The sequence below is a fragment of the Tachyglossus aculeatus genome, chromosome 10 (genome assembly GCF_015852505.1).
Source record: "Tachyglossus aculeatus isolate mTacAcu1 chromosome 10, mTacAcu1.pri, whole genome shotgun sequence".
NCBI lineage: Eukaryota > Metazoa > Chordata > Mammalia > Monotremata > Tachyglossidae > Tachyglossus > Tachyglossus aculeatus.
In genome coordinates, this window is record NC_052075.1 from 46807269 (window position 1) to 46832741 (window position 25473).

Below are 25473 nucleotides of genomic sequence, written 5' to 3' on the forward strand. Positions count from 1 at the left end.
GAATGAATCAACGAATGAATGAATGAACACATGAATGAATAATGAACGAACGAATGAATGAATAGTGAACGAACGAATGAATGAATGAGTGAATGAAAGGATGGATGGATGAATGAACGAATGAACGAATGGATGGATGAATAAATGAACGAATGAATGAATCAACGAATGAATGAATGAACACATGAATGAATAATGAACGAACGAATGAATGAATAATGAACAAACGAATGAATGAATGAATAATGAACGAACGAACGAATGAATAATGAGCAAACGAACGAACGAACGAACGAACAAACGAACGAATGAATGAATAATGAGCCAACGAACAAATGAATGAACGGATGGATGAATGAATGAATGAACGACTCCCTGTCCCAGACGGCGCAGCGGCCAACGGCTCCCGGGCCGGGCCGGGGGCGGGAGCGGGAGGGCCGTGCGTCCGTCCTATTGGCCGGGCGGCCCGCCCGTCACCGGCGGCGGCCAATCAGACCCCCGCTTCCTAGCGCCGCCGGCCGTCCGAGGCGGAAAGGGCCCTTCCAGGGCGGCGGGTTTGAGCGACAGGGGTCTCCTCCAATAGGAGCGGGGTTGGGGGGTCGGGCCCCGCCCACCGGGGGGTTGCCTGGCGGGGAGGCGGCGGGAGGCGGCAGTCGCTCGGAGGAGCGGAGCTCGCCGGGCGCTGAGGGAGGGGGCTCCGCCGCGACGCGCCGCGGGGACCGACCCCCTTTCCCCGGCAGGTAAGGACGGGCCCGAGGCTTCCCCTCACACTACCGCTCATCAGCATTCATTCATTCAGTCCTATTTATTGAGCGCTTCCTGTGTGCAGAGCACTGTACTAAGCGCCTGGGACGTCCAAGTTGGCAACGTCCAGAGACGGTCCCTACCCACCAGCGGGCTCCCATCATCGCAATGATGGCGTTTGTGAGGCGGCTACTACTAATATATCTATTCTATTTATTGCATATCTAGTCTATTTGTTTTATTTTGTTAGTATGTTTGGTTTTGTTCTCTGTCTCCCCCTTTTAGACTGTGAGCCCACTGTTGGGTAGGGACTGTCTCTATATGTTGCCAATTTGTACTTCCCAAGCGCTTAGTACAGTGCTCTGCACACAGTAAGCGCTCAATAAATACGATTGATGATGATAATATGGCATTCATTATTATTAATAATAATATTAATGACATTTGTGAAGCGCTTACTATGTGCCAAGCACTGTTCTAAGCGCTGGGGGGGGGATACAAGGTGATCAAGTCGCCCCACGTGGGGCTCACAGGCTTAATCCCCATTTTACAGATCAATCAGTCGTATTTATTGAGCGCTTACTATGTGCAGAGCACTGTACTAAGCGCTTGGGAAGTACAAGCTGGCAACGTAAAGCGCTTACTATGTGCCAAGCGCTGGGGGGGATACAAGGTGATCAAGTCGCCCCACGTGGGGCTCACAGTCTTAATCCCCATTTTACAGATCAATCAGTCGTATTTATTGAGCGCTTACTGTGTGCAGAGTACTGTACTAAGCGCTTGGGAAGTACAAGCTGGCAACGTAAAGCGCTTACTATGTGCCAAGCGCTGGGGGGGATACAAGGTGATCAAGTTGCCCCACGTGGGGCTCACAGTCTTAATCCCCATTTTACAGATCAATCAGTCGTATTTATTGAGCGCTTACTGTGTGCAGAGCACTGTACTAAGCGCTTGGGACGTACAAGTTGGCAACGTAAAGCGCTTACTATGTGCCAAGCGCTGGGGGGGATACAAGGTGATCAAGTCGCCCCACGTGGGGCTCACAGTCTTAATCCCCATTTTACAGATCAATCAATCGTATTTATTGTATTTATTTATGTATTTATAATGTAGTTATTGTATTCAATCGTATTTATTATCGTATTTATCAATCGTAATAAATACGATTGATTGATTGCACCTGTATATATGTATATATGTTTGTACATATTTATTACTCTATTTTACTTGTACATATCTATTCTATTTATTTTATTTTGTTAGTATGTTTGGTTTTGTTGTCTGTCTCCCCCTTTTAGACTGTGAGCCCACTGTTGGGTAGGGACCGTCTCTATATGTTGCCAACTTGTACTTCCCAAGCGCTTAGTACAGTGCTGTGCACACAGTAAGCGCTCAATAAATACGATTGATGATGATGATGATTGATTTATTGAGCGCTTACTGTGTGCAGAGCACTATACTAAGCGCTTGGGAAGTCCAAATTGGCAACATATAGAGACGGTCCCTACCCAACACTGGGCTCACAGTCTAGGAGATGAGGTAACTGAGGCTCAGAGAAGTTAAGTGACTAGCCCAAGGTCACACAGCAGGCATGCGTATGTGCAAAGCACTCTTCTAAGCGCTGGGGAGGCTACAAGGTGATCAGGTTGTCCCACGGGGGTGTCCACGGTCTTCATCCCCATTTTACATCCCCAGTGCTCTGCTCACAGTAAGCGCCCAGTAAATACGATTGAATGAATTTTACAGATGAGGGAACTGAGGCCCAGAGACTAATAATAATAATGGCATTCGTTAAACGCTTACTATGTGCAAAGCACTGTTCTAAGCGCTGGGGGGATACAAGGTGATCAGGTTGTCCCACATGGGGCTCACAGTCATCATCCCCATTTTACAGATGAGGTAACTGAGGCTCCGAGAAGTGAAGTGACTTGCCCAAGGTCACCCAGCAGACATGTGGCGGAGCTGGGATTCGAACCCATGACCTCTGACTCCAAAGCCCGGGCTCTTTCCACTGAGCCACGCTGCTTCTCTAATTATTAATCATTCTCTGTTAAGCGCTTACCATGTGCAAAGCACTGTTCTAAGCGCTGGGGAGGCCACAAGGTGATCAGGTTGGCCCACGGGGGTGTTCACAGTCTTCATCCCCATTTTACATGCTCAGTTTTCATCCCCATCCCCAGTGCTCTGCGCACAGTAAGCGCCCAGTAAATACGATTGAATGAATTTTACAGATGAGGGAACTGAGCCCCAGAGAAGTGAAGTGACTTGCCCAAAGTCACACAGCCGACAGTTGGCAGAGCCGGGATTTGAACCCATGACCTCTGACTCCAAAGCCCGGGCTCTTTCCACTGAGCCACAATGCTACTAGGTGCCAAGCACTGTCCTAAGCGCTGGGGTTGATACAAGGTGGTCAGGTGGTCCCACGTGGGGCTCACAGGTTTCATCCCCATTTTACAGATGAGGGAACTGAGGCCCAGAGAATATTAATAATGATGGCATATGTTAAGCGTTTATTATGTGCCCAGCACTGTTCTACGCACTTAGTAATAATAATGATGATAGTATTTGTTAAGTGCTTACTAGGTGCCCAGCACTGTTCTAAGCCCTGAGTAATAATAATAATAATGATGGTATTTAAGTGCTTACTAGGTGCCAAGCACTTTCCTAAGTGCTGGGGTTGATACAAGGTGCTCAGGTGGTTCCACGTGGGGCTCACGGGCTTCATCCCCATTTTACAGATGAGGGAACTGAGGCCCAGAGAATATTAATAATGATGGCATATGTTAAGCACTTATTATGTGCCCAGCACTGTTCTAAGCACTTAGTAATAATAATGATGATAGTATTTGTTAAGTGCTTACCAGGTGCCCAGCACTGTTCTAAGCACTGAGTGATAATAATAATGAAAGTATTTGTTAAGCGCTTACTAGGTGCCAAGCACTGTCCTAAGCACTGGGGTTGATACAAGGTGCTCAGGTGGTCCCACGTGGGGCTCACAGGCTTCATCCCCATTTTACAGATGAGGGAACTGGGGCCCAGGGAATAATAATAATGATGGTATATGTTAAGCGCTTACTAGGTGCCCAGCACTGTTCTAAGCACTGAGTAATAATAATGATGATGGTATTTGTTAAGCGCTTACTAGGTGCCCAGCACTGTTCTAAGCACTGAGTAATAATAATAATGACGATAGTACTTAGGTGCTAACTAGGTGCCCAGCACTGTTCTAAGCACTGAGTAATAATAATAATAATGAAGGTATTTGTTAAGCGCTTACTAGGTGCCAAGCACTGTCCTAAGCACAGGGGTTGATACAAGGTGCTCAGGTGGTCCCACGTGGGGCTCACAGGCTTCATCCCCATTTTACAGATGAGGGAACTGAGGCCCAGAGAATAATAATAATGGTACTTGTTAAGCGCTTGCTCTGTGTCCAGCACTGTTCTAAGCACTGAATAATAATAATAATAATAATGGTATTTGTTAAGCGCTTACTAGGTGCCAAGCACTGTCTTAAGTGCTGGGGTTGATACAGGGTGGTCAGGCGGTCCCATGTGGGGTTCACAGGCTTTATCCCCATTTTACAGATGAGGGAACTGAGAGGCCCAGGGAATATTAATAATGATGGTATACGTTAAGCACTTACTATGTGCCCGGCACTGTTCTAATCACTAAATAATAATGATGGTGTTTAAGTGCTTACTAGGTGCCAAGCACTGTCCTAAGCACTAAGGGTTGTTACAAGGTGGTCAGGTGGCCCCATGTGGGGCTCACAGGCTTCATCCCCATTTTACAGATGAGGTAACTGAGGCCCAGAGAATAATAATAATGATGGTATTTGCTAAGTGCTTACTACATGCCAATCTGTCCTAAGCACTGGAGTTGATACAAGGTGGTCAGGTAGTCCCACACAGGGGCTCACAGGCTTCATCCCCATTTTACAAATGAGGGAACTGAGGCCTAGAGAATAATAATAATAATAATGGTACTTGTTAAGTGCTTACTATGTGCCAAGTACTGTTCTAAGCGCTGGGTCCCACGTGGGGCTCACAGACTTCATCCCCATTTTACAGATGAGGGAACTGAGGCCTAGAGAATAATAATAATAATGGTACTTGTTAAGTGCTTACTATGTACCAAGCACTGTTCTAAGCGCTGGGGTTGTTACAAGGTGATCAGGTAGTTCCACGTGGGGCTCACAGTCTTCATCCCCATTTTACAAATGAGGGAACTGAGGCCTAGAGAATAATAATAATAATAATAATGGTACTTGTTAAGTGCTTACTATGTGCCAAGTACTGTTCTAAGTGCTGGGTCCCACATGGGGCTCACAGGCTTCATCCCCATTTTACAGATGAGGGAACTGAGGCCTAGAGAATAATAATAATAATAATAATAATGGTACTTGTTAAGTGCTTACTATGTACCAAGCACTTTTCTAAGCGCTGGGGTTGTTACAAGGTGATCAGGTGGTCCCACGTGGGGCTCACAGGCTTCATCCCCATTTTACAGATGAGGGAATTGAGGCCCAGAGAATAATAATAATAATAATGGTACTTGTTAAATGCTTACTATGTGCCAAGCACTGGGGTTGATACAAAGTAATCAGGTTGTCCCACGTGGGGCTCACAGGCTTCATCCCCATTTTACAGATGAGGGAACTGGGGCCCAGAGAAGTGAAGTGACTTGCCCAAAGTCACCCAGCTGACAAGTGGCGGAGTTGGGATTAAAACCCACAACCTCTGACTCCCAAACCCGGGCTCTTAGAAGCCAATGGGCTCACACAGGATTTCAGACCACCACCTTGTTTTGGAAAGTAAAGGACTCAGAAGGGGCGTGGCCTAGTGGATAGAGCACGGGCTTGGGAGTCAGAAGGTCCTGGGTTCTAATCTTGACTCCCTGGCTTCTCTGGGTCTCAGTTACCTCCTCTGTGAAATGGGGGTGAAGACTGTGAGCCCCTTGTGGGACGTGGACTGTGTCCAACCCAATTAGCTTGGATCTACCCCTCTCTGTGGCTGTTACCTCGTCTGTAAAATGGGGATGAAAACTGTGAGCCCCGTGTGGGACATGGGCTCTGTCCAACCCGGTTAGCTTGTATCTACCCCAAAGTTTAGTACAATGCCTGCTATATAGTAAACACTTAACAAATACTATTAAAAAAAGGCATGAAGTAGGAGAAATGGGGTTGAGGTAACGGTTGATCTGGGACTCATCATCATCATCAATCGTATTTATTGAGTGCTTACTATGTGCAGAGCACTGTACTAAGCTCTTGGGAAGTACAAATTGGCAACATATAGAGACAGTCCCTACCCAACAGTGGGCTCACAGTCTAAAAGACTCTTTCTATCACCTCAGCCTCACAGCACTCATCTACATATATGTAATTTTAAAATATATATACATATATAATATAATATAATATATATATATAATATATGTATATATTTTAAAATTACATATATGTAGATGAGATATATATATTAATGTCTGTCTCCCCCTCTAGACTGTAGGCTCTTTGTGATCCGGTAACGTGTAATGTAACTCTGTTACATTGTACTCTCCCAAGTGCTTAAAGTGCTCTGCACACAGTAAGCATGATTGATTATTCTGTGAAATGCCTGACTATAAGCCTGGTGCAAACTTATTTTTACAAAAGACCATATAATAATAATAATAAATAATATAGTCAATAATACTATTATATATATATATAATATATTATTATTTACTCCTGTTGTATGTAAGTGCTAACTGTGTGTTAAACACTGTTGTCAGTGCTGGGGTTGAGTCAAGTTAAAAATCATATTCACTGGTCATAATAATAATAAAAACAATGATAATTGTGGTTTTTGTAAAGTGCTTTCCATGTGCTTTCACAGTAAGCACTCAATAAATACAATTGAATGAATGAATGAATGTGCCAAACACTATGCTAAGTGCTGGGGTAGATGAAAAATTAACAAATCCCATAATTAAAAAAAAAATCATTCAGTGGTATTTACTGACCACTTACTGTGGGCAGAGCACTGTACTACACACTTGGTAAAGTATAATAGAAAGGATTTAGTAGAACCAATCCCTGCCCACAAGGAGCTTACAGTCTACAGGGAGAGACAATCATTAAAATAAAGAATGGATAGGGGAAATAGTAGAGCATTTCCCTACTCACAGTCTTGAAGTAGAAGGGAGAAACTGATGACAGTGATCCAGTCCATCCTTGGTATTTGAGTGCCTATTGAGTACTTAATAACTTGGGAAATCACTCATGACATTTACTATATGCAGAGTACTGTACTAAGTGCATGGGAGAGTCTGTCTCTGTATAACAATTAGCAAACACATTTCCTGCCATAATGAGTTTTCAGTTCAAAGGGAGAGACAGACATTAATATAAGTAATTTAGAATATATAAAGATATGTGCATAAGTGCTGTGGGCTTGAAGCACAAAATACACATCTCTGACTTGGAAGAGTATGGAGTCTGATGGGGGAGAAGAACATGAAAACTTATTTACTAATAGTGGGAGTAGAAGGAAGAGCCAGGATGGTTTTAGAGGGGCCCTCGGGACCACTATTATGCCCTCGTTTATTCTACCCAACCTCCTCTGTATGTCGCCTGTGCGTTTGGCTGTATAATAATAATAATAATGATGATGGCATTTATTAAGCGCTTACTATGTGCAAAGCACTGTTCTAAGCGCTGTGGAGGTTACAAGATGATCAGGTTGTCCCACAGGTGGCTCACAGTCTTAATCTCCATTTTACAGATGAGGTAACTGAGGCCCAGAGAAGTTAAGTGACTTGCCCAAAGTCACACAGCTGACAATTGGCAGACCGGGATTTGAACCTGTGACCTCTGACTCCAAAGCCCGTGCTCTTTCCACTGAGCCACGCTGCTTCTCAAGCACTTGGATACTTACCCCAGCTCCACAGCACTTTTGTATGGCCTTATACTCTACTATTTCCCCTATCCATAATTTCTTTTAACGATTGTCTCTCCCTGTAGACTGTAAGCTCCTTGTGGTCAGGAATCGTTTCTACTAGATCCTTTGTATTATACTTTACCAAGTGTGTAGTACAGTGCTCTGCACACAGTATGTGGTCAGTAAATACCATTGAATGATTTTTTTTTTTTTAATTATGGGATTTGTTAAGTGCCGTGTGCCAGGTAGTGAACTAAGCACTGAGATAGATATAAGCTAATCAGGTTTGTCACAGCTCATTTCCCACATTGGGCTCACAGGCTTAATCCCCGTTTTACAGATGTGGTAACTGAGGCACAGAGAAGTTAAGTGACTTGTCCAAGGTCTCACAGACAAGTGGCAGAGATGGGATTAGACTCCAGGTCCTCCTGACTCGCAGGCCTGTGCTCTATCCATTAGGTCATGCTGCTTCTCATAAGAAGAGATTGATTGAACCTTTCTTGATTATTACAGTAGGAGTCATACAGCTTACATTCCTAAATTAGTGACTGTTATCTCAAAATCTGTACCACATATGGAACACTTCCCACATCACCCGTGGGGTTTAGACTTCCAGCTAGAGAACGGGATATTGTCTTCAATATATACTGTAAGCTCGTGGGCGGGGTATGTATCTATCAACTCTGTTTCTACTTTCCCCAAGCACTTAGTACAGTGCTCTGCACGTAGTCAATGCTCAATAAATACAGCTGATTGATTAATATACCAAAGAACAGTCAGCCAAGCACGTTCTGGATTCTCAAATGTTCATGTGATGTTTCATGTTGGGGAGGTCAGATTTCTAGCAGCGAATCCCCTCAGTTGAGACCCAGGCCGTCTCCCTTCTCAGGGTCGGACTGGTGTGGGTGTTTCAATCCCGTGACTAAGCCTACTTGGGACCAAGGGGTAGCGTGACTAGATTAAGCTAAAGATTTTAGTCTTTTCAGGACTTCGTCTCCTCTCTACTTCCAAATCCAATCAAGAGGAGCATCTCTAGGAATTGTTACTGGCGATCTCGTCCGGTGGAACAGATCGAGGATGCCACTTCAGCGTGTCATCTGGTTTACGGTGGACACTGACCGTTTGAATGCTTCCTCTGGTTACCATTCAGATTTGAGTGTTTTCTTGAGCAGCTTGCTTCCTTTGAATCGCATGTTATTTTTATTTCCAAAGTGACTGTCTGGTCTCACAGCATGTATGTGTTGACTAAGAGAGTCCTACTAACCTTGTTGAAATTCTTACTTTTTTTTCTTTTTACGTCATGGGAAGATGTACATCTAAGAAGAAGAGCCCATCTGTCCCAAGAGACCAGATAGGATGGGAGCAAATTAGGTGACTTTTAAAAAGAGAAAACACTTCATGTTCCAAACCTCCTTCCCAGATGACGTATCCAGGGTAGCAGTTTAGTTTACGTGCCTTTTTGAAGCTTTGCTAATGAACTCGGCTACAACCACATTCAAAGGCCTGGGAAATGAGTGGTTCTATAGTCAAACGATAAGCCCAGAGGGACAGTACTCTGAGACTTTCATCCTAGGATTAATTTCGCACAATCAGGATGCTCAATCAGGGTTGATATCTTAAGGGATGATCTTATAACCGGAATTTACCTGTTCTGACTCCAGTTGAAAATTAAATGTCTAATGACTTCCATTAGCTTCTGCTGCCTCAGCAGAATAGTCAGTGTCCCAACAAGTTACCGCTGGGCTATTTAAATTGGCTGCAGCTAATTAATGTCTCCTGCAGCTCATCTCGTTCCGGAAGGAAGGAAGAAACATGAATTGAGTGTTTCAGGTCCTGCACGTTTATTGAACAGATTTCAGGCCTCAAGAACCGAGGGGATGGCGTTAATTTAGAGTGGGAGCAGAGGTGAGATTTTATAGCTACCCGAAGCATATTACTGTACGCAGCAGGGGAGGGGAGTGCTCTTGAAGGGAGGAAAGTGAAAATGGAAAATTAGGTGATCGTTGGCATCTTTGGGTCCCCAGTAGTTGAAATCGGGCTTGGAATGCAGGCTGGAGAGAATTTTGCCTGGTAGTTTAAGGAGTCCAGGGAGGCATGAAAGTCAAAGGATCTGGGTTCTAATCCTGATTCCACCACTGGCCAGCTGTGGAACCTCAGCTAAGTCTCTTAGCTTCAGGGCCTCAGTTATCTCATCTGTAAAATGGCTATAAAATAATATTCTCCCTCAATCAATCAGTCATTTGTATTTAGTGAGCCCTTACTGTGTGCAGAGTACTGTGCTGTGGTGCCTAGAATGGAATATCCAGGATTCCTGAAATCCACAGATGATCTTTTTAGCCCCTTTTTAGCTCCATCATTCTGTTCCCCCCTCTGCCTTTTTAAAAACCAAATCCGATCTCTTTTCATCATCCTCTGGTTCTGTGGCTTTTGACCAGAGAAATGACTAAAAGTCAAGAGGAAAAACAGGTGCTTCAGACATCCACAAACCACCCAGAAACAAGCAGTTAATCAGTAGTGTTTACTGAGCACTTAGTGTGTGCAGGGCACTGTACTAAGCACTTGAACAAACAACAGCTGCCTAGAAGCAGTGTGGCTCAGTGGAAACAGCATGGGCTTTGGAGTCAGAGGTCATGGGTTCAAGTCCCGCTCTGCCAATTGTCAGCTGTGTGACTTTGGGCAAGTTACTTAACTTCTCTGGGCCTCAGTTACCTCATCTGTAATATGCGAATTAGGACTGTGAGCCCCCCATGGGAAAACCTGATCACCTTGTAACCTCCCCAGTGCTTAGAACAGTGCTTTGCACATAGTAAGCGCTTAATAAATGCCATTATTATTACTATTATTAGAATAGCTATTCGATTATTTCTATTTCAGTCCTTATAATAGCAAAGGTTAAGCCAGACATGGAAAAGTTTCTCATCTCGTGCCATTTTACATGTGAGTATTTTATTCATCCCCCCCTTCCGGCCCCACAGCACTTTGTACCTATTTATAATTTATTCATTTATATTATGCCTGTCTCCTCCTCTAGACTGCAAGCTTGTTGTAGACGTGGAATGTGTCTGTGTCTGTTTATTGTTATATTGTTCTCTTCCAAGCGCTTAGTACAGTGCTCTGCAAAGAGTAAGTGCTCAATAAATACGATCCACTGAATTCATGAGTAATTTTGCCTAGCAATTTTGCTTGACACAGTGTGAGAGTTGAAGTGATTAATATCCTCCTGGATGGGTGGAGAATTGGTTTTTCTGTGGGTTAGGAAGGTGAAAGCTGGGTTTAAGGGGAGGCAACTCCCTCCCTTGGGAGCCTGGGAGTAGGGAGACTAGGCAGTTCAGGTTGGGTGGACGACTTACACGCTTCGCTCTGCCATAATGCCAGTTTTCCCGAGGAGATCCAGCAACAACATTGTTAGGGAATTCAGGAGCATTTGCCCGACATCACAAACTTGATTGGTTGCAGTGCGGGATGTGTGACGTTGGGACGGCCGAGTGCTACGGTGCTAGTTTTCCTTAATGCTAACTTCAACAGGGTGCAACCCAGTCAGTCAATCACTGGTATTTATTGAGCACTTACTGCGAGCAGAGCAGTGGACTAAACGTTTGGAAAAGTATGATGCAATAGAGTTGGTTGAGGCAATCCCGCCCCTCGAGGATCTTACGGTCTAGTGGGGGAGATGGATGTGAAAATAAATTACAGGTAGGGGAATAATAATAATCATAGCATCTAAGTGCTGGGGTGGATACAAGCAAATCAAGCTGGATATGGGACTCATGTCTCAATCCCCATTTTACGGATGAAGTAACTGCGGCCCAGAGAAATGAAGTGACTTGCCCAAGGTCACACAGCAGATATAATGGCAGAGCCGGGCAGGGAAGAGGCCGAGTATAAGGATGTGGACATAAAGTGCTGTGGGGGTGGAGTGAGTATCAAAGTGCTTATGGGTTACAGAGCCAAGTGTTACGATGCAGAAGGAGGGCAGATAGGGTGGGGAGCTGAGAAGTGAATCAGGGAAGGCTTCTTGGAGGAAAAGTGATTTTAGTAGGGCTTTGAGGTTGGAGAGAGCAGTGGTCTGTCAGATCTGAAGTGGGAAGGGGTCCCAGGCAGGAGGGAAGAGGGAAGGGAAGATCTCTGTGTTCCAGGAGACCTGGGTGAATGTGTTGGCGCCTGGAGGGGCACAGAGCGGGCCTGGTGGTTCGCTTTCAATTCCGTTAGAGTCTAAGGGGGCAGTCCAAGGAGGGGGCAGTCCGTGAGCTTCTCGGGGGAGGGGCCCTTGTTATCAGGGTGGTTCCTCTCCTCCCCGAGACTCACTCACCACTTTATCAGCCCTGGCAGGCAGCTTGTTTGTGAGTCCAGCCTTTCGCTTGCCAGGGGATCCATCCTGAAGTAGGTAAGGGATCACTGCAATTTGAGGGCTGGGCCCTCTCAGATGACCGTGGGCCTTGGGCCCTGTGTCTTTGTCAGTGATTTTGCTGTGTGCCTGCGTGGGGCCCCTTATTTTCTCTATTCCTGGGGCTGTCAGGCATTAGCTTTTTTCTTTTAATGGCATTTAAGCACTTACTATGCATCGAGCACTGTTCTAAGCACTGGGGTAGCTACAGGTTAATCAGGTGGAGCACAATTCCTGCCCTACATGGGGCTTTCAGTTTAAGTAGGAGGGAGGAGGATCGAATCCCCATTTTACAGTTGAAGAAACTGAGAACAGAGTTGTGACTTGCTCTTCAAGCAATTGGCAGAGTTGGGATTAGAACCCAGGGCCATAGGCTCCCAGTCCCAAACTCTTTTGACCAAGCCACGCTGCTTCTCAATCCCCCGCCTTACTTCCTTCCCCTCCCCACGGCACCTGTATATATGTTTGTACATATTTATTACTTTATTTATTTTACTTGTACATATTTATTCTGTTTATTTTATTTTGTTAATATGTTTTGTTTTGTTGTCTGTCTCCCCCTTCTAGACAGTGAGCCCGCTGTTGGGTAGGGACCGTCTCTATATGTTGCCAACTTGGACTTCCCAAGCGCTTAGTACAGTGCTCTGCACACAGTAATAGCTCAATAAATACGATTGAATGAATGAATGAATCGCTGATTGATTCTTGTAGTTGCAGCTTCCGCCCTTCAGGAAAATCCACATTCCCTCCCTGGAAGTGATGGGCCTGACCTGTATCTTCCTGGCTTGGAAGAGTTTTGTATTTATTCTCCACTCGGAGAAGGAAGCGTCCAGCGCCCCGGCGCCATGGTAAAATAAGTCTTCTAGACTGTGAGCCCGTTGTTGGGTAGGGACCGTCTCTATATGTTGCCAACTTGTACTTTCAAGTGCTTAATACAGTGCTCTGCACACAGTAAGCGCTCAATAAATATGATTGAATGAATGAATGTTGGGTCGGGGCTGTCTCTGTATGTTGCCAACTTGTACTTCCCAAGCGCCTAGTACAGTGCTCTGCACACAGTAAGTGCTCAATAAATACGATTGAATGAAGTCTCTCTCATCTCTGTGATGGGGCAAAGTGAGGCCCCTTGGAGATGCAGCAGGCATGTCTTCAGGACTAGAGTAGGTGTCGGGGCTGAGTTCTGGAGTCCCGAGTCCGTGATTCCTTTTAGTCTTCCCCACCAATCCTAAAGTGCTTTCCCACTAAATCCTCCAGTTTACAATCATTCGCGCCTCATCCAGAGGAAACGCGGCATGCCACACGGGTGAGGTTGGTGTTCTGTTACCTGCTACACCCCATAATTAACACACGCTACCTGTCCCTCAGCGTCCAAATCCGACTGCTGCCATTAAATCAACTAGGTTCCCTAAGCTGTAATTACTTCCTTTCATTCAATCGTATTTATTGAGCGCTTGCTGGGTGCAGAGCGCTGTACTAAGTGCTTGGAAAGTACAATTCGGTAACAGATAGATACAATCCATACCCAACAACAGGCTCACAGTCTAGAAGACTTACTTTTACTTACCTTTAAGGTATGCCTGTGAGTGCGTCTCAACGTGTGAAGAGCTGGGCGTTTGAAGGAGAGTCTTAGAAAGTGTTCTAAGGCCTTTCAGTTTATTTTGGTAGCCGTGTGGCTTGTAATAGTCAGGCCCGCTTTTCCCTCCATCTAAACGGGCTCCTGTAGGGTGTCCCGAGGAACATGATCGACCCTGCCTGTTTGCTGTCTTCCTAGATGCTTCGTCGCTGATAAATTTCACCAGTCCCATCTGAGCTCTCCAGGGAGCCCGTCACCGTTCGACATGTCCAAGTACAAACTGGTTATGCTAAGGCATGGGGAAGGAGCTTGGAATAAGGAGAATCGCTTTTGCAGCTGGGTGGATCAGAAGCTCAACAGCGACGGCGTGAAGGAGGCCCAGAACTGTGGGAAACAGCTCAGAGCCCTGAACTTTGAGTTCGACCTGGTGTTTACCTCAGTCCTCAACCGGTCCATCCACACGGCCTGGCTGGTGTTGGAGGAAATGGGGCAAGAATGGGTCCCCGTGGAGAGCTCGTGGCGGCTGAATGAGCGCCACTACGGGGCCCTCATCGGCCTCAACAGGGAGAAGATGGCACTGAACCACGGCGAGGAGCAGGTGAGGATCTGGAGAAGAAGCTACGACGTGACCCCGCCGCCCATCGACGAATCCCACCCGTACTATCACGAGATCTACAACGACCGCCGCTATAAGTGCTGTGACGTGTCGGTGGATAAACTGCCCCGCTCCGAAAGCCTCAAGGAGGTGTTGGATAGACTCCTGCCCTATTGGACTGAGAGGATCGCACCGGCGCTGAAAAGCGGCAAAACCATTCTCATCTCCGCCCATGGGAACAGCAGCAGGGCACTGCTGAAGCATCTGGAAGGTACACGGTTCTCTTACCTGTCCTCAACGCGCTGCACGTTATTCTTGCTCAGGCTAGAAACCCGTCCTTTCTTCCTTGCCCCGCAGAATTAGTCACAGGTCATCCGATCCAACCCCCCGCCTCCACAAAGGCCAGTGCCTAAAGCGTTCGGGACCGACGGGAGTCCGTTCTTAAAGCTCTCCAGGGTTGGAAGCGCTTAGTACAGTGCTCTGCACACAGTAAGCGCTCAATAAATACGATTGATTGGAAGCTCCACAGCCTCCCTTGGTAGCCCGAAAAGCCTTGGAGCAGTCTTAAATTAATAGTTTGCATTTACGGCACTGACGTGGTTTCTGGTTCAGCTCCAGATAAGCAGGGGAGGGGTGGGACACAGAGGTAGTATTACTTACAGAATGTTTGCCTAGTCTTTTTTAAAATTATTATTATTATTATTGTTGTTAGTAAAGAGCCCTCCAGGCTGAAGCAAACGCCCAGCATTGTTACTGGTTTGTAGTTGCCAAACGAAAGTCATTTTTTTTTTTTCCTTGTTGGTTTGCCCAGATGCTGTTTTCCGTGACTAAACCCTTTTGTTCCAGCCCCAAAAACAACCTCGACAAAATTTCTGGGGGTGGGGCCGTGGGGGTGGGAGAGGGGAGAGCAGCAGTCTTAACATCTCACTTTCTTACTCAGCCCCACACAAACCTATCAGAGATTGGACCTGTCCTGTTGAGAAAAGGCCAGAGCCATTGAAAAAATTCTGTGTATGGAAAAATTCTGTGTAGGAAAGAGAAACAAGTTTTAATTGGGGATTATCGAATTTCATAGCTGGAAGGAACCTTCACCCAGGCCTCTAGACTGTAAGCTCGCGGGCCGGGAATGTGTCTACCAACTCTGTTGTATTATACTCTCCCAAGCGCTTTGTGCAGTGCTCTGCACACAGAAAGCGCTCAATAAATACCATTAATTGATTAGGAAATCCTTTTTTGTGTTGAACGACTGAATCCCATTTCTTTTTGATTCTGTAAGCTCCTTCTGGGCAGGGATCGTTCCTACTGACTTTACCATATTGTATTCTCTCCAGCATTTAGTATCAGTGGTCTGCACACAGTAAGATTGTAATAAATACTATTCATTTATGTTGCCAACTTGTACTTCCCAAACGCTTAGTACAGTGCTCTGCACACAGTAAGCGCTCAATAAATACGATTGATTGATTGGTTCCCCGTTAACTTTCACTATTAAGAAATCCTTCCTTGTGTGGAACCACTGAATCCCATTTCTTCTTGATTCGGTAAGCTCCTCAGGGGCAAGGATTGTGTCTATTAATTGCATTATATTGTACTCTCCCATACAATTAGTGCAGTGCTCTGATCACAGTAAACAGTCAGTAAATACTATTTATTGATCACATGGGGGGAAGAGGTGGTTACTAATGCCTAAATGAGGGCTGTGCCCCCAAAATTCCACAATAATAATAATAGCATTTATTAAGTGCTTACTATGTGCCAAGCACTGTTCTAAGGGCTGGGGAGGTTACAAGATGATCAGGTTGTTCCACGGGGGGCCCACAGTCTTAATCCCCATTTTACAGATGAGGTAATTTAGGCACAGAGACCACTGTTGGGTAGGGACTGTCTCTATATGTTGCCAACTTGTACTTCCCAAGCGCTTAGTACAGTGCTCTGCACACAGTAAGCGCTCAATAAATATGATTGATTGCTTAAGTGACTGGCCCAAAGTCACACAGCTGGCAATTGGCAGAGTCAGAATTTGAACCCATGACCTCTGAATCCAAAGCCCAGGCTCTTTCCACTGAGCCATGCTAGGGCATGCCTCTAGATTTCTTTTAATGGTATTTAAGCACTTATTATGTGCCAGACACTGTTCTAAGCACCGGGGTAGATACAAGGTAATCCAGCTGGACACAGGCCATGTCCCACATAGGGCTCAGAGTCTAATTGCCGATGAGGCAGCTGAGTGCTGAGAAGTGAAATGACCTGCCCAAGGTTACACAGCAGACACGTGGCAGAGCCAGGATTAGAACCCAGGTCCTTTAGAACCCAGGTGCTTTAACCACCAGACCACACTGTTACTTTTTCTTGTTTCAGTAGTCTCCCTTAAGTATAAAATGCCTGGGAGACTTAGGTGGCATCTGTTGATCTCCTTCCAAAGCCTGATGTTCTAGGACAAGAGGCCCTTTTTCCTTCTCCTGGACTTCTTCCAACTCATCCTTCCTCCCTAATCCCTCCTCCTCTTCTTATACCTTCCACTTCTTCCTATGCCCTCCTCCTGCCTCACTCAGGAAATGAGAAATTTTAATGTTACTCCCACTCGGCTCTAAGCTTCTTCATTCATTTCATTCATTCAATTGTATTTATAATAATAATAATAATAATGGCATTTATTAAGTGCTTACTATGTGCAAAGCACTGTTCTAAACGCTAGGGAGGTTACAAGGTGATCAGGTTGTCCCACGGGGTCTCACAGTCTTAATCCCCATTTTACAGATGAGGGAACTTAGGCCCAGTGAAGTGACTTGCCCAGAGTCACACAGCTGACAAGTGGCAGAGCTGGGATTTGAACCCATGACCTCTGACTCCAAAGCCCGGGCTCTTTCCACTAAGCCACCCTGCTTCCCCGCTTATTGAGCGCTTACTGTGTGCAGAGCACTGTACTAAGCGCGTGGGAAGTACAAGTTGGCAACCTATAGAGGTGGTCCCTACCCAACAATGGGCTCACAGTCTAGAAGGGGGAGACAGACAGTTCAATTCAATTCAGTCGTATTTATTGAGCGCTTACTGTGTGCAGAGCACTGTACTAAGCGCTTGGGAAGTACAAGTTGGCAACATATAGAGACGGTCCCTACCCAACAGTGGGCTCACAGTCTAGAACAACAAAACAAAACATGTGGAAAGGTGTCATCAGAATAAATAGAAATAAAGCTAGATTCATTCATTCATTCCTTCAATCGTATTTATTGAGCGCTTACTGTGTGCAGAGCACTGTACTAAGCGCTTGGGAAGTACAAATTGGCAACCTATAGAGACGGTCCCTACCCAACAACGGGCTCACAGTCTAGAAGGGGGAGACAGACAACAAAGCAAAACATATTAACAAAATAAAATAGAATAGTAAATATGTACAGGTAAAATAGAGTAATAAATCTGTCCAAACATATATACAGGTGCTGTGGGGAGGGAATTGAGGTAGGGTGGGGGGGATGGGGAGGGGGAGAGGAAAAAGGGGGCTGAGTTTGGGAAGGCCTCCTGGAGGAGGTGAGCTCTCAGTGAGTTCTTGAGGGCAGGGATCGTGTGTACCGAATGTATTGCTTCCTGCTCTGCACACAGTAAGCATTCAGTAAAGTCGATTGAATGAATGAATTCACCTCCCCCCGCCCCCCAGCACTTCTGTACATAGCCATAATTTATTTCTATTACTATCTGTCTCACCCTCTAGACTGTAAACTTGTTGCGGGCAGGGAACTGTCCACCAACGCTGTTGTATTGTACTCTCCCCAGTGCTTATTGCAGTGAAGCTTAGTACATATTCTGATGACTTGACACCTGTCTACATGTTTTGTTTCGTTGTCTGCCTCCCCCTTCTAGACTGTGAGCCCGTTGTTGTGTAGGGACCGTCTCTATATGTTGCCAACTTGGACTTCCCAAGCGCTTAGTCCGGTGCTCTGCACCCAGTAAGCGCTCAATAAATACAATTGAGTAATAATAATAATGATGGCATTTGTTAAGCGCTTACCATGTGCAAGGCACTGTTCTAAGCACTGGGGAGGATACAAGGTGATCAGGTTGCCCCACGTGGGGCTCACAGTCTTAATCCCCCTTTGACAGATGAGGTAACTGAGGCACAGAGAAGTTAAGTGACTTGCCCAAGGTCACACAGCAGACATGTTGCGGAGCCGGGATTTGAACCCATGACCTCTGACTCCAAAGCCCGGGCTCTTTCTGTTGAGCCATGCTGCTTCTCAATGAATGAATGAATATTGCACTCTTCAAGCACATAGTAGGGTGCTGTACACAGAGTAAGTGCTCAATAAATACCATTGTTGTTTGAGTACTCTTTTGGGTTATAGGATAATAATAATAATAATAATAATGGCATTTATTAAGCACTTACTATGTGCAAGGCACTGTTCTAAGCTCTGGATTCATTCATTCATTCAATCGTATTTATTGAGTGCTTACTGTGTGCAGAGCACTGTACTAAGCACTTGGGAAGTCCCAAGTTGACAACATATAGAGACAGTCTCTACCCAACAGTGGGCTCACAGTGTAGAAGGGGGAGACAGAGAACAAAACATATTAACAGAATAAAAGAAATAGAATAAATATGTACAAGTAAAATAGAGTAATAAATATGTACAAACATATATACATATCATCATCAATTGTATTTATTGAGCGCTTACTATGTGCAGAGCACTGTACTAAGCGCTTGGGAAGTACAAATTGGCAACATATAGAGACAGTCCCTACCCAACAGTGGGCTCACAGTCTAAAAGGGGGAGACAGAGAACAAAACCAAACATACTAACAAAATAAAATAAATAGAATAGATATGTACAAATGAAATAAATAAATAAATAGAGTAAAAAATATGTACAAACATATATACAGGTGCTGTGGGGAAGGGCTCTTGCAGGGACTAACAGATAGCCAGAAGGGAATTTTAGAGCTAGGTTTGGGACCTAAAATGAATGGAGGAATAGGTTGGGTGTTGTGTGGGACAGCAGGAATAAATTAGCATGTTACAATCAAGTGCTGAATACAGCATTCTGCCCACAGGGAGGGCCCAGAAAATGCTGGAGTTTTGTGAGATGAATGGCTTGGAAAAGGGAGTGAAATTTGTGCCCCTGTTTAGTGTGTAGTGCCCCCTGGGTGTCGAGATCAAATCTGGTTCCCCCTCCCTAAGCCAAAGGATTCACACACCACTTTAATTTTCATTCAATCCTATTTATTGAGCGCTTACTGTGCGCAGAACACTGTACTAAACGCTTGGGAAGTACCTGTTTAGTCTGTAGTGCCCCCTGGTGGTCGAGATCAAATCTGGTTCCCCCTCCCTAAGCCAAAGGATTCACACACCACTTTGATTTTCATTCAATCCTATTTATTGAGCGCTTACTGTGCGCAGAACACTGTACTAAACGCTTGGGAAGTACCTGTTTAGTCTGTAGTGTCCCCTGGTGGTCGAGATCAAATCTGGTTCCCCCTCCCTAAGCCAAAGGATTCATACACCACTTTGATTTTCATTCAATCCTATTTATTGAGCGCTTACTGTGCGCAGAACACTGTACTAAACGCTTGAGAAGTATCTGCTTTAGTCTGTAGTGCCCCCTGGTGGTCGAGATCAAATCTGGTTCCCCCTCCCTAAGCCAAAGGATTCACACACAACTTTAATTTTCATTCAATCCTATTTATTGAGCGCTTACTGTGCACAGAACACTGTACTAAACGCTTGGAAAGTACCTGTTTAGTCTGTAGCGCCCCCTGGTGGTCGAGATCAAATCTGGTTTCCCCTCCCTAAGCCAAAGGATTCACACACAACTATAATTTTCATTCAATCCTATTTATTGAGCGCTTACTGTGCGCAGGACACTGTACTAAACGCTTGGGAAGTACAGTTCAGCAACTCTAAGTTTAAAAGCAGCGTGGCTCAGTGGAAAGAGCACGGGCTTTGGAGTCAGAGGTCATGGGTTCAAATTCCGGCTCCGCCACTTGTCAGCAGTGCGACTTGTACTTCCCATGTGCTTAGTACAGTGCTCTGCACCGAGTAAGCGCTCAATAAATACGATTTATTGGAGCAAGTCACTTCACTTCTCTGTGCTTCAGTTCCCTCATCTGTAAAAAGAGGATTAAGACTGTGAGCCCTAAGTGGAACAACCTGATCACCTTGTATTCCCAGCGCTTAGAACAGTGCTTTGCACATAGTAAGCGCTTAATAATTCCATTTTGTAAAAAAGCTGCCCTTTTAAGTTAAAGTGGATCAAACCCTTTTGCGCTGTGCGGGGAAATGTGATTTTTGGAGTGAATTACTTTTTAAAGCCCTTTCCTCTGACTTGAAAAATGATTTGTTATTTGTAACTTTCCATAGATCCTCTGTGACATAGACCCTCCTCTAGACTGTAAGCTCATTATGGACAGGGAACGGGTCTGCTAATTCTCCTGTATTGTAATAATAATAATAGTAATAATGATGGCATTTATTAAGTGCTTACTATGTGCAAAGCACTGTTCTAAGCGCTGGGGAGGTTACAAGGTAATCAGGTTGTCCCACGGGGGGCTCACAGTCTTAATCCCCATTTTACAGATGAGGGAACTGAGACCCAGAGAAGTTAAGTGACTTGCCCAAAGTCACACAGCTGACATGGCGGAGCCAGGATTTGAACCCATGACCTCTGACTCCAAAGCCCATGCTCTTTCCACTGAGCCACGCTGCCGCTTAGTACGGCACTCTGCATGCAGTAAGCGCTTAAAAAATATACTTTTGGTCGATGACATAGGCAAGTGACTTTCCCAAGGGAGATAGCAAGGAAGAAGAAGAATGGGCAAAAGTTGGGAATGGTTTCCACTGTTTCACCTTTGGAGAAGTTCAGCTTTTTCACAAGATCACTTGTTTTTGGTGTCTTATTCAAGAAGTGCCATGTAATTCTTGAATTTGGAAATAGAATAGATGCAGGGACTATGAATACTGAAAATTGGGATTTGAGAGAGAGTTCAAAGTATTGTACTTATCATCATTTATATTTGAGTGCCTAGGCCATATGCAGAACACCGTACTTGGCTATTAGGAGTGTACAATATTAAATAAAAGACACGGTCCCTGACCTTGAGGAGTTTATAATCGTTGGTTCACCCAGCCTCGGAAAACAAGACGTCACAACTTTAGGAAGCTAAGTTTAAGGAAACTCTGATTAAGGACAAAAGTAGACTTTCCTTTTCTGTCTCCTTTTCATTTAAGGAAGAGAAAGGAGCCATTTGGCTAATCATTTCCACTGTCAGGAAGCCCAACTTCCTCAAGCATTTACCACCAAATCCTTGAAACAAGCTGTGAAATGCAAGCCCAGCATTTCCTTCGGCTGTAAAAATAACTTGACCCCATCAGGATGTAGCTGCTCATCGGGAGAAAGTCTCAACGCTTTGTGATGACTTGAGTCTTTTCAGAAGTAACCTCTGACCTGGGCTGACAAAAAAAAAAAAAGTGGATTTTTTTTCTGGGCCCATGGCAGCGATTCCTTTAAATGCCAAGTCTTTCCTGAAAAGTCCCTTAGATTCTTTTACTCTCATGTCTTGGCACAGTGAGGTGTAACTTTTTCTCCACTCATTAAATGCCTGTGGAGTTTAAAATATTTATTACTGGAGTATTTTATGTTATTTTACAGAAGGCTTTTTTTTTTCCAAGTTCTGTATTCAGTAAGTGTCAGAAGACAAGAGGAAACTCTAAAGAATCTAACTGGAGACATCTTAATTTATGAACGGCATGAGGTAGTTGGTAATGTCATCCCCCTCTTCCCTTCCCTACCCCCCTGCCCCCGCCATTATTTCACATTTGTTCATATGTTTCTTCTCTCAATTCCTCTTGGCAGAGGGAAGGTGTGGCCATTTCCCCCCACTTTACAGAGGAAGAACTTATCCAAGGTTGTAGATTTAGCTGCCAAACCGGACTGGAACCGGAATCTCAATCAGAATCTCTGGAACCCCCCCGCAGAATCTCAATCAGAGCTCTATCAATAGAGGATTGCTGGTCACTTATACATTTTCAAAGCCTGGGATAGGCAAGAAAGTATGGACGTCACTTTTCCCTTAAGCGTTTAATTATATGCGTTTGTCTCCGGGTATATTTTAAATTGTAAAAACTTGCATGGGAGATGAAATCTTATTAAAAAAACAAAATCGGAGTAATAAGGGAGGACCAAAAGGAACTTGGTTGGTGTGGGTTGCCTGGAACCTGGGGAGGGGTGGGGTGGGATGGAGATGGGGGTTCTCTTAGACTGTGAGCCCACTGTTGGGTAGGGACTGTCTCTATGTGTTGCCAATTTGTACTTCCCAAGTGCTTAGTACAGTGCTCTGCACATAGTAAGCACTCAATAAATATGATTGATTGATTGATTCTCTGTGAAGGAGGGGGTCTTTTGTAGCCCTTTAGGGGTCCCTGCCCCTCAGGAAAGGGGCAAGGGACTTCCTATCACCCAGACTCTTCAAGAGCACCCAGACTTTGAAGTCTGAGACCTAAGGCCTCCACTTGGGGAATTGAAATAGCTCTCCATGTTCTAATGCTTTAACTCTAGGATGATCATTCCCAGGAGCACCTTCAATTTTTGGTTCTCCCTTTACTTCTCTCTCTGTCCCTCCTCCCCTCTGACACTCCTTGGGGGTCGGCAGAGTTACATACCGCCACTGCAGGTAAGTCCCCAAACTTACCAATGTTTTACTGGACCGTGCATAAAAGAAGAAATTGCAGGTGGAGGTGCCGTGTAAAAAGCGTAGTCACAGTGATGATGGGACACTCACTCCACTGGTGGTTGGAAAAGCAGTCACTTTTGGGGGTGAAGGTGGTAACTAGGATGGCCAATTGTCCAGTCTTTTGAGTCAGTATCTTCTACCTGGTTTGAACTCGGTACTGAGCTCCTTTATAATATTTTCAGGGTCTTCATTCCCGCCACCAAGCTCCACTACTCAGACCTGGAGCCTGTGTTCTTGTGGACCTAGGAGGGGGATACAGTAGCTATGAAGCAAATCGGAGGAGGCAGGGATACCCTAGAGGAACATTCTAGATTGGGTGAACTCGGGGAAATGCCACAAAATGGCATGTGCAGCATCATCAGGTGATGCTGTAAACCCAGAGTAACACAGGCATCATATGTGATGCCTGGTATTCCCAAGTGCCATCAATGCCCACCCCAGTGGAAACTGTCCAAATTAAAGCAACATTATGAAACCTTTAAATAAAGAAATGGACTCCTCCGAGAACTGCCGCATGATTTCGATTACTGGAGCCAGAGAAGTGACTCCGGGGCCAGGAGATGAGTTTGAAATTCCTTTACCTGTTGGGAATTCTCTGAGGTCTTGAATGATTTTAATGATATCCTTTAACTTAGAGTCTCTACTGTCCTTCTAGTACCTTTCTCCACAGACTGCCTGTAATGGCTTCCCCCTAAACATCTAGTCCAGAGCTGGGCACCCTGTGGGCTCTCAAGAGCTTCTTCCTAATGTGATTTCAGGCATATTTTCTCACTGATCCTCACAATTTCCGTGAATGGGGGCAGGGGGAAGGGGCCAGTGCTGTTACTGATGGAGAGATGGGACCCGTGCAGTTTGCAGATCACTTCATAACTGAACCAGAACCCACAGTGTTGACACCCAGTCAATCAACGGTATTGAATGTTTACTGTATGCAGAGCATTACACTAAACACTTGGGAGAGTAGGTAGACATAATCCCACCCACAAGGAGTTTACAGTCAAGAGGGCAGTAGTCCACTGTAGGGAGGGCTTGTGTTTACAAATTCTGTTATATTGTCCTCTCCCAAGCACTAAGTACAGTGCCCTGCACACAGTAATTGCTCAGTAAATACAGTTGAATGACTGAATAGAAGCAGTAGTAATAACAAGTGCTCTTTCTTCTAGGCCACCTCATTTAACCGATCATGGCATTCGTGGTTCTTAAATTTTCCTCTAGAACAGCCCTTTCAGCTGAAGGAGAAGAGTCCTGGTGAGAAATATCTAGGCATTAAGTTGCGGCTTCACACCAAATGATGTGTAAGCCGTGGACTGTATGCTCTTTGTGGGAAGGGAACACGTCTACCGATTCTTTGGTATTGTGCTCTCCCGAGTACTTAGTTCAGTGGTCTGCACACAGTAAGTGCTCAATAGATACTATTGATTGATGTGTACGATTGAGCCCGTTGTTGGGTAGGGACCGTCTCTATATGTCGCCAACTTGTACTTCCCAAGCGCTTAGTACAGTGCTCTGCACACAGTATTCACAACTGCATGAGTGAATAGAAAGATTTAAATTCCCCCTGCCACCCCCTGGGGATGCTGGGCCTCAGAATTTAATCCGACAGGCTTAGAAAAATGAAATCAGGCCCCCTGACTGCTATGCTTAAAGAGAGAAGCCCTTCAACCAGAGAAATCTCCACAGAAGCCTCTCAACCAGAGAAATCTCCACAGAAGCCTCTCAACCAGAGAAATCTCCACAGAAGCCTCTCTTAGCTTGTTTTGGCGAGTACAATAGAGGCCCGATGTCAAAAAAGTTTTCCTTTTTGTCCCTTAAAATAGCCCCACAAGGGTCTTGATTACCTGTGAAAGATTCATTTCAGAGTAGAACAGAGAGGAAAAGCAGGCATGCTGCCGCCTTCGTACCCCTAGATGGGAAGTTTCACTGCCATAAGGTCCAGGGCTCCCTGTTGCTCTCCAGAAGGCCTGGGTTTTGAACTATTGCTGCCCCCCTGATGGTAGAGAAGCAGCGTGGCTCAGTGGAAAGAGCCCGGGCTTTGGAGTCAGAGGTCATGGGTTCGAATCCCGGCTCCACCACATGTCTGCTGTGTGACCTTGAGCAAGTCACTTAACTTCTCTGAGCCTGTTACCTCATCTGTAAAATGGGGATTAAGACTGTGAGCCCCACGTGGGACAACCTGATCACTTTGTATCCCCCCAGCGCTTAGAACAGGGCTTTGCACATAGAACTTAACAAATGCCAACATTATTATTATTATTATTAATGTTGATCAAAGAGAGCCCTTGCTGGCCGCCGGGAGACCTACCCTCTGCTCAGTCAGACCAGAATTCAGTTGTATCATAAATCCAGAATCAGGGCGAAAGCAGACAACTCCGCATTTAGCTACTTAGCCATGGCAGCAGGCTGTCGGGACCGGTGCGACAGCCTGAGCGGCCCAGATCCCGGCCACTCCCGCATCCTCTGGGAGCTACCAATTCAATTATCTTATATCTACTCTAGCCCTTAATGAATTCTGTGGTTTCATGCTTAAATC

General features: G+C 45.3%; 1 protein-coding gene across 2 annotated transcripts in view; it reads left to right on the forward strand.

Annotated features, from left to right (window-relative positions):
- Positions 1 to 673: 673 nt before the first annotated feature.
- The window catches only part of BPGM (bisphosphoglycerate mutase), a 35912-nt gene continuing 11112 nt past the window's right edge, over positions 674 to 25473 (forward strand). The window contains exons 1-2 of one of the 2 annotated variants that reach the window (XM_038752810.1): positions 674 to 740; positions 13823 to 14490. In XM_038752810.1, coding sequence (XP_038608738.1) covers positions 13890 to 14490 — 601 coding nt within the window. In that variant the 5' untranslated portion in view covers positions 674 to 740; positions 13823 to 13889. Of the gene's footprint in view, positions 741 to 9554; positions 9573 to 13822; positions 14491 to 25473 lie in introns of those variants that run through there. The other variant, XM_038752811.1, reaches the window with a different exon arrangement.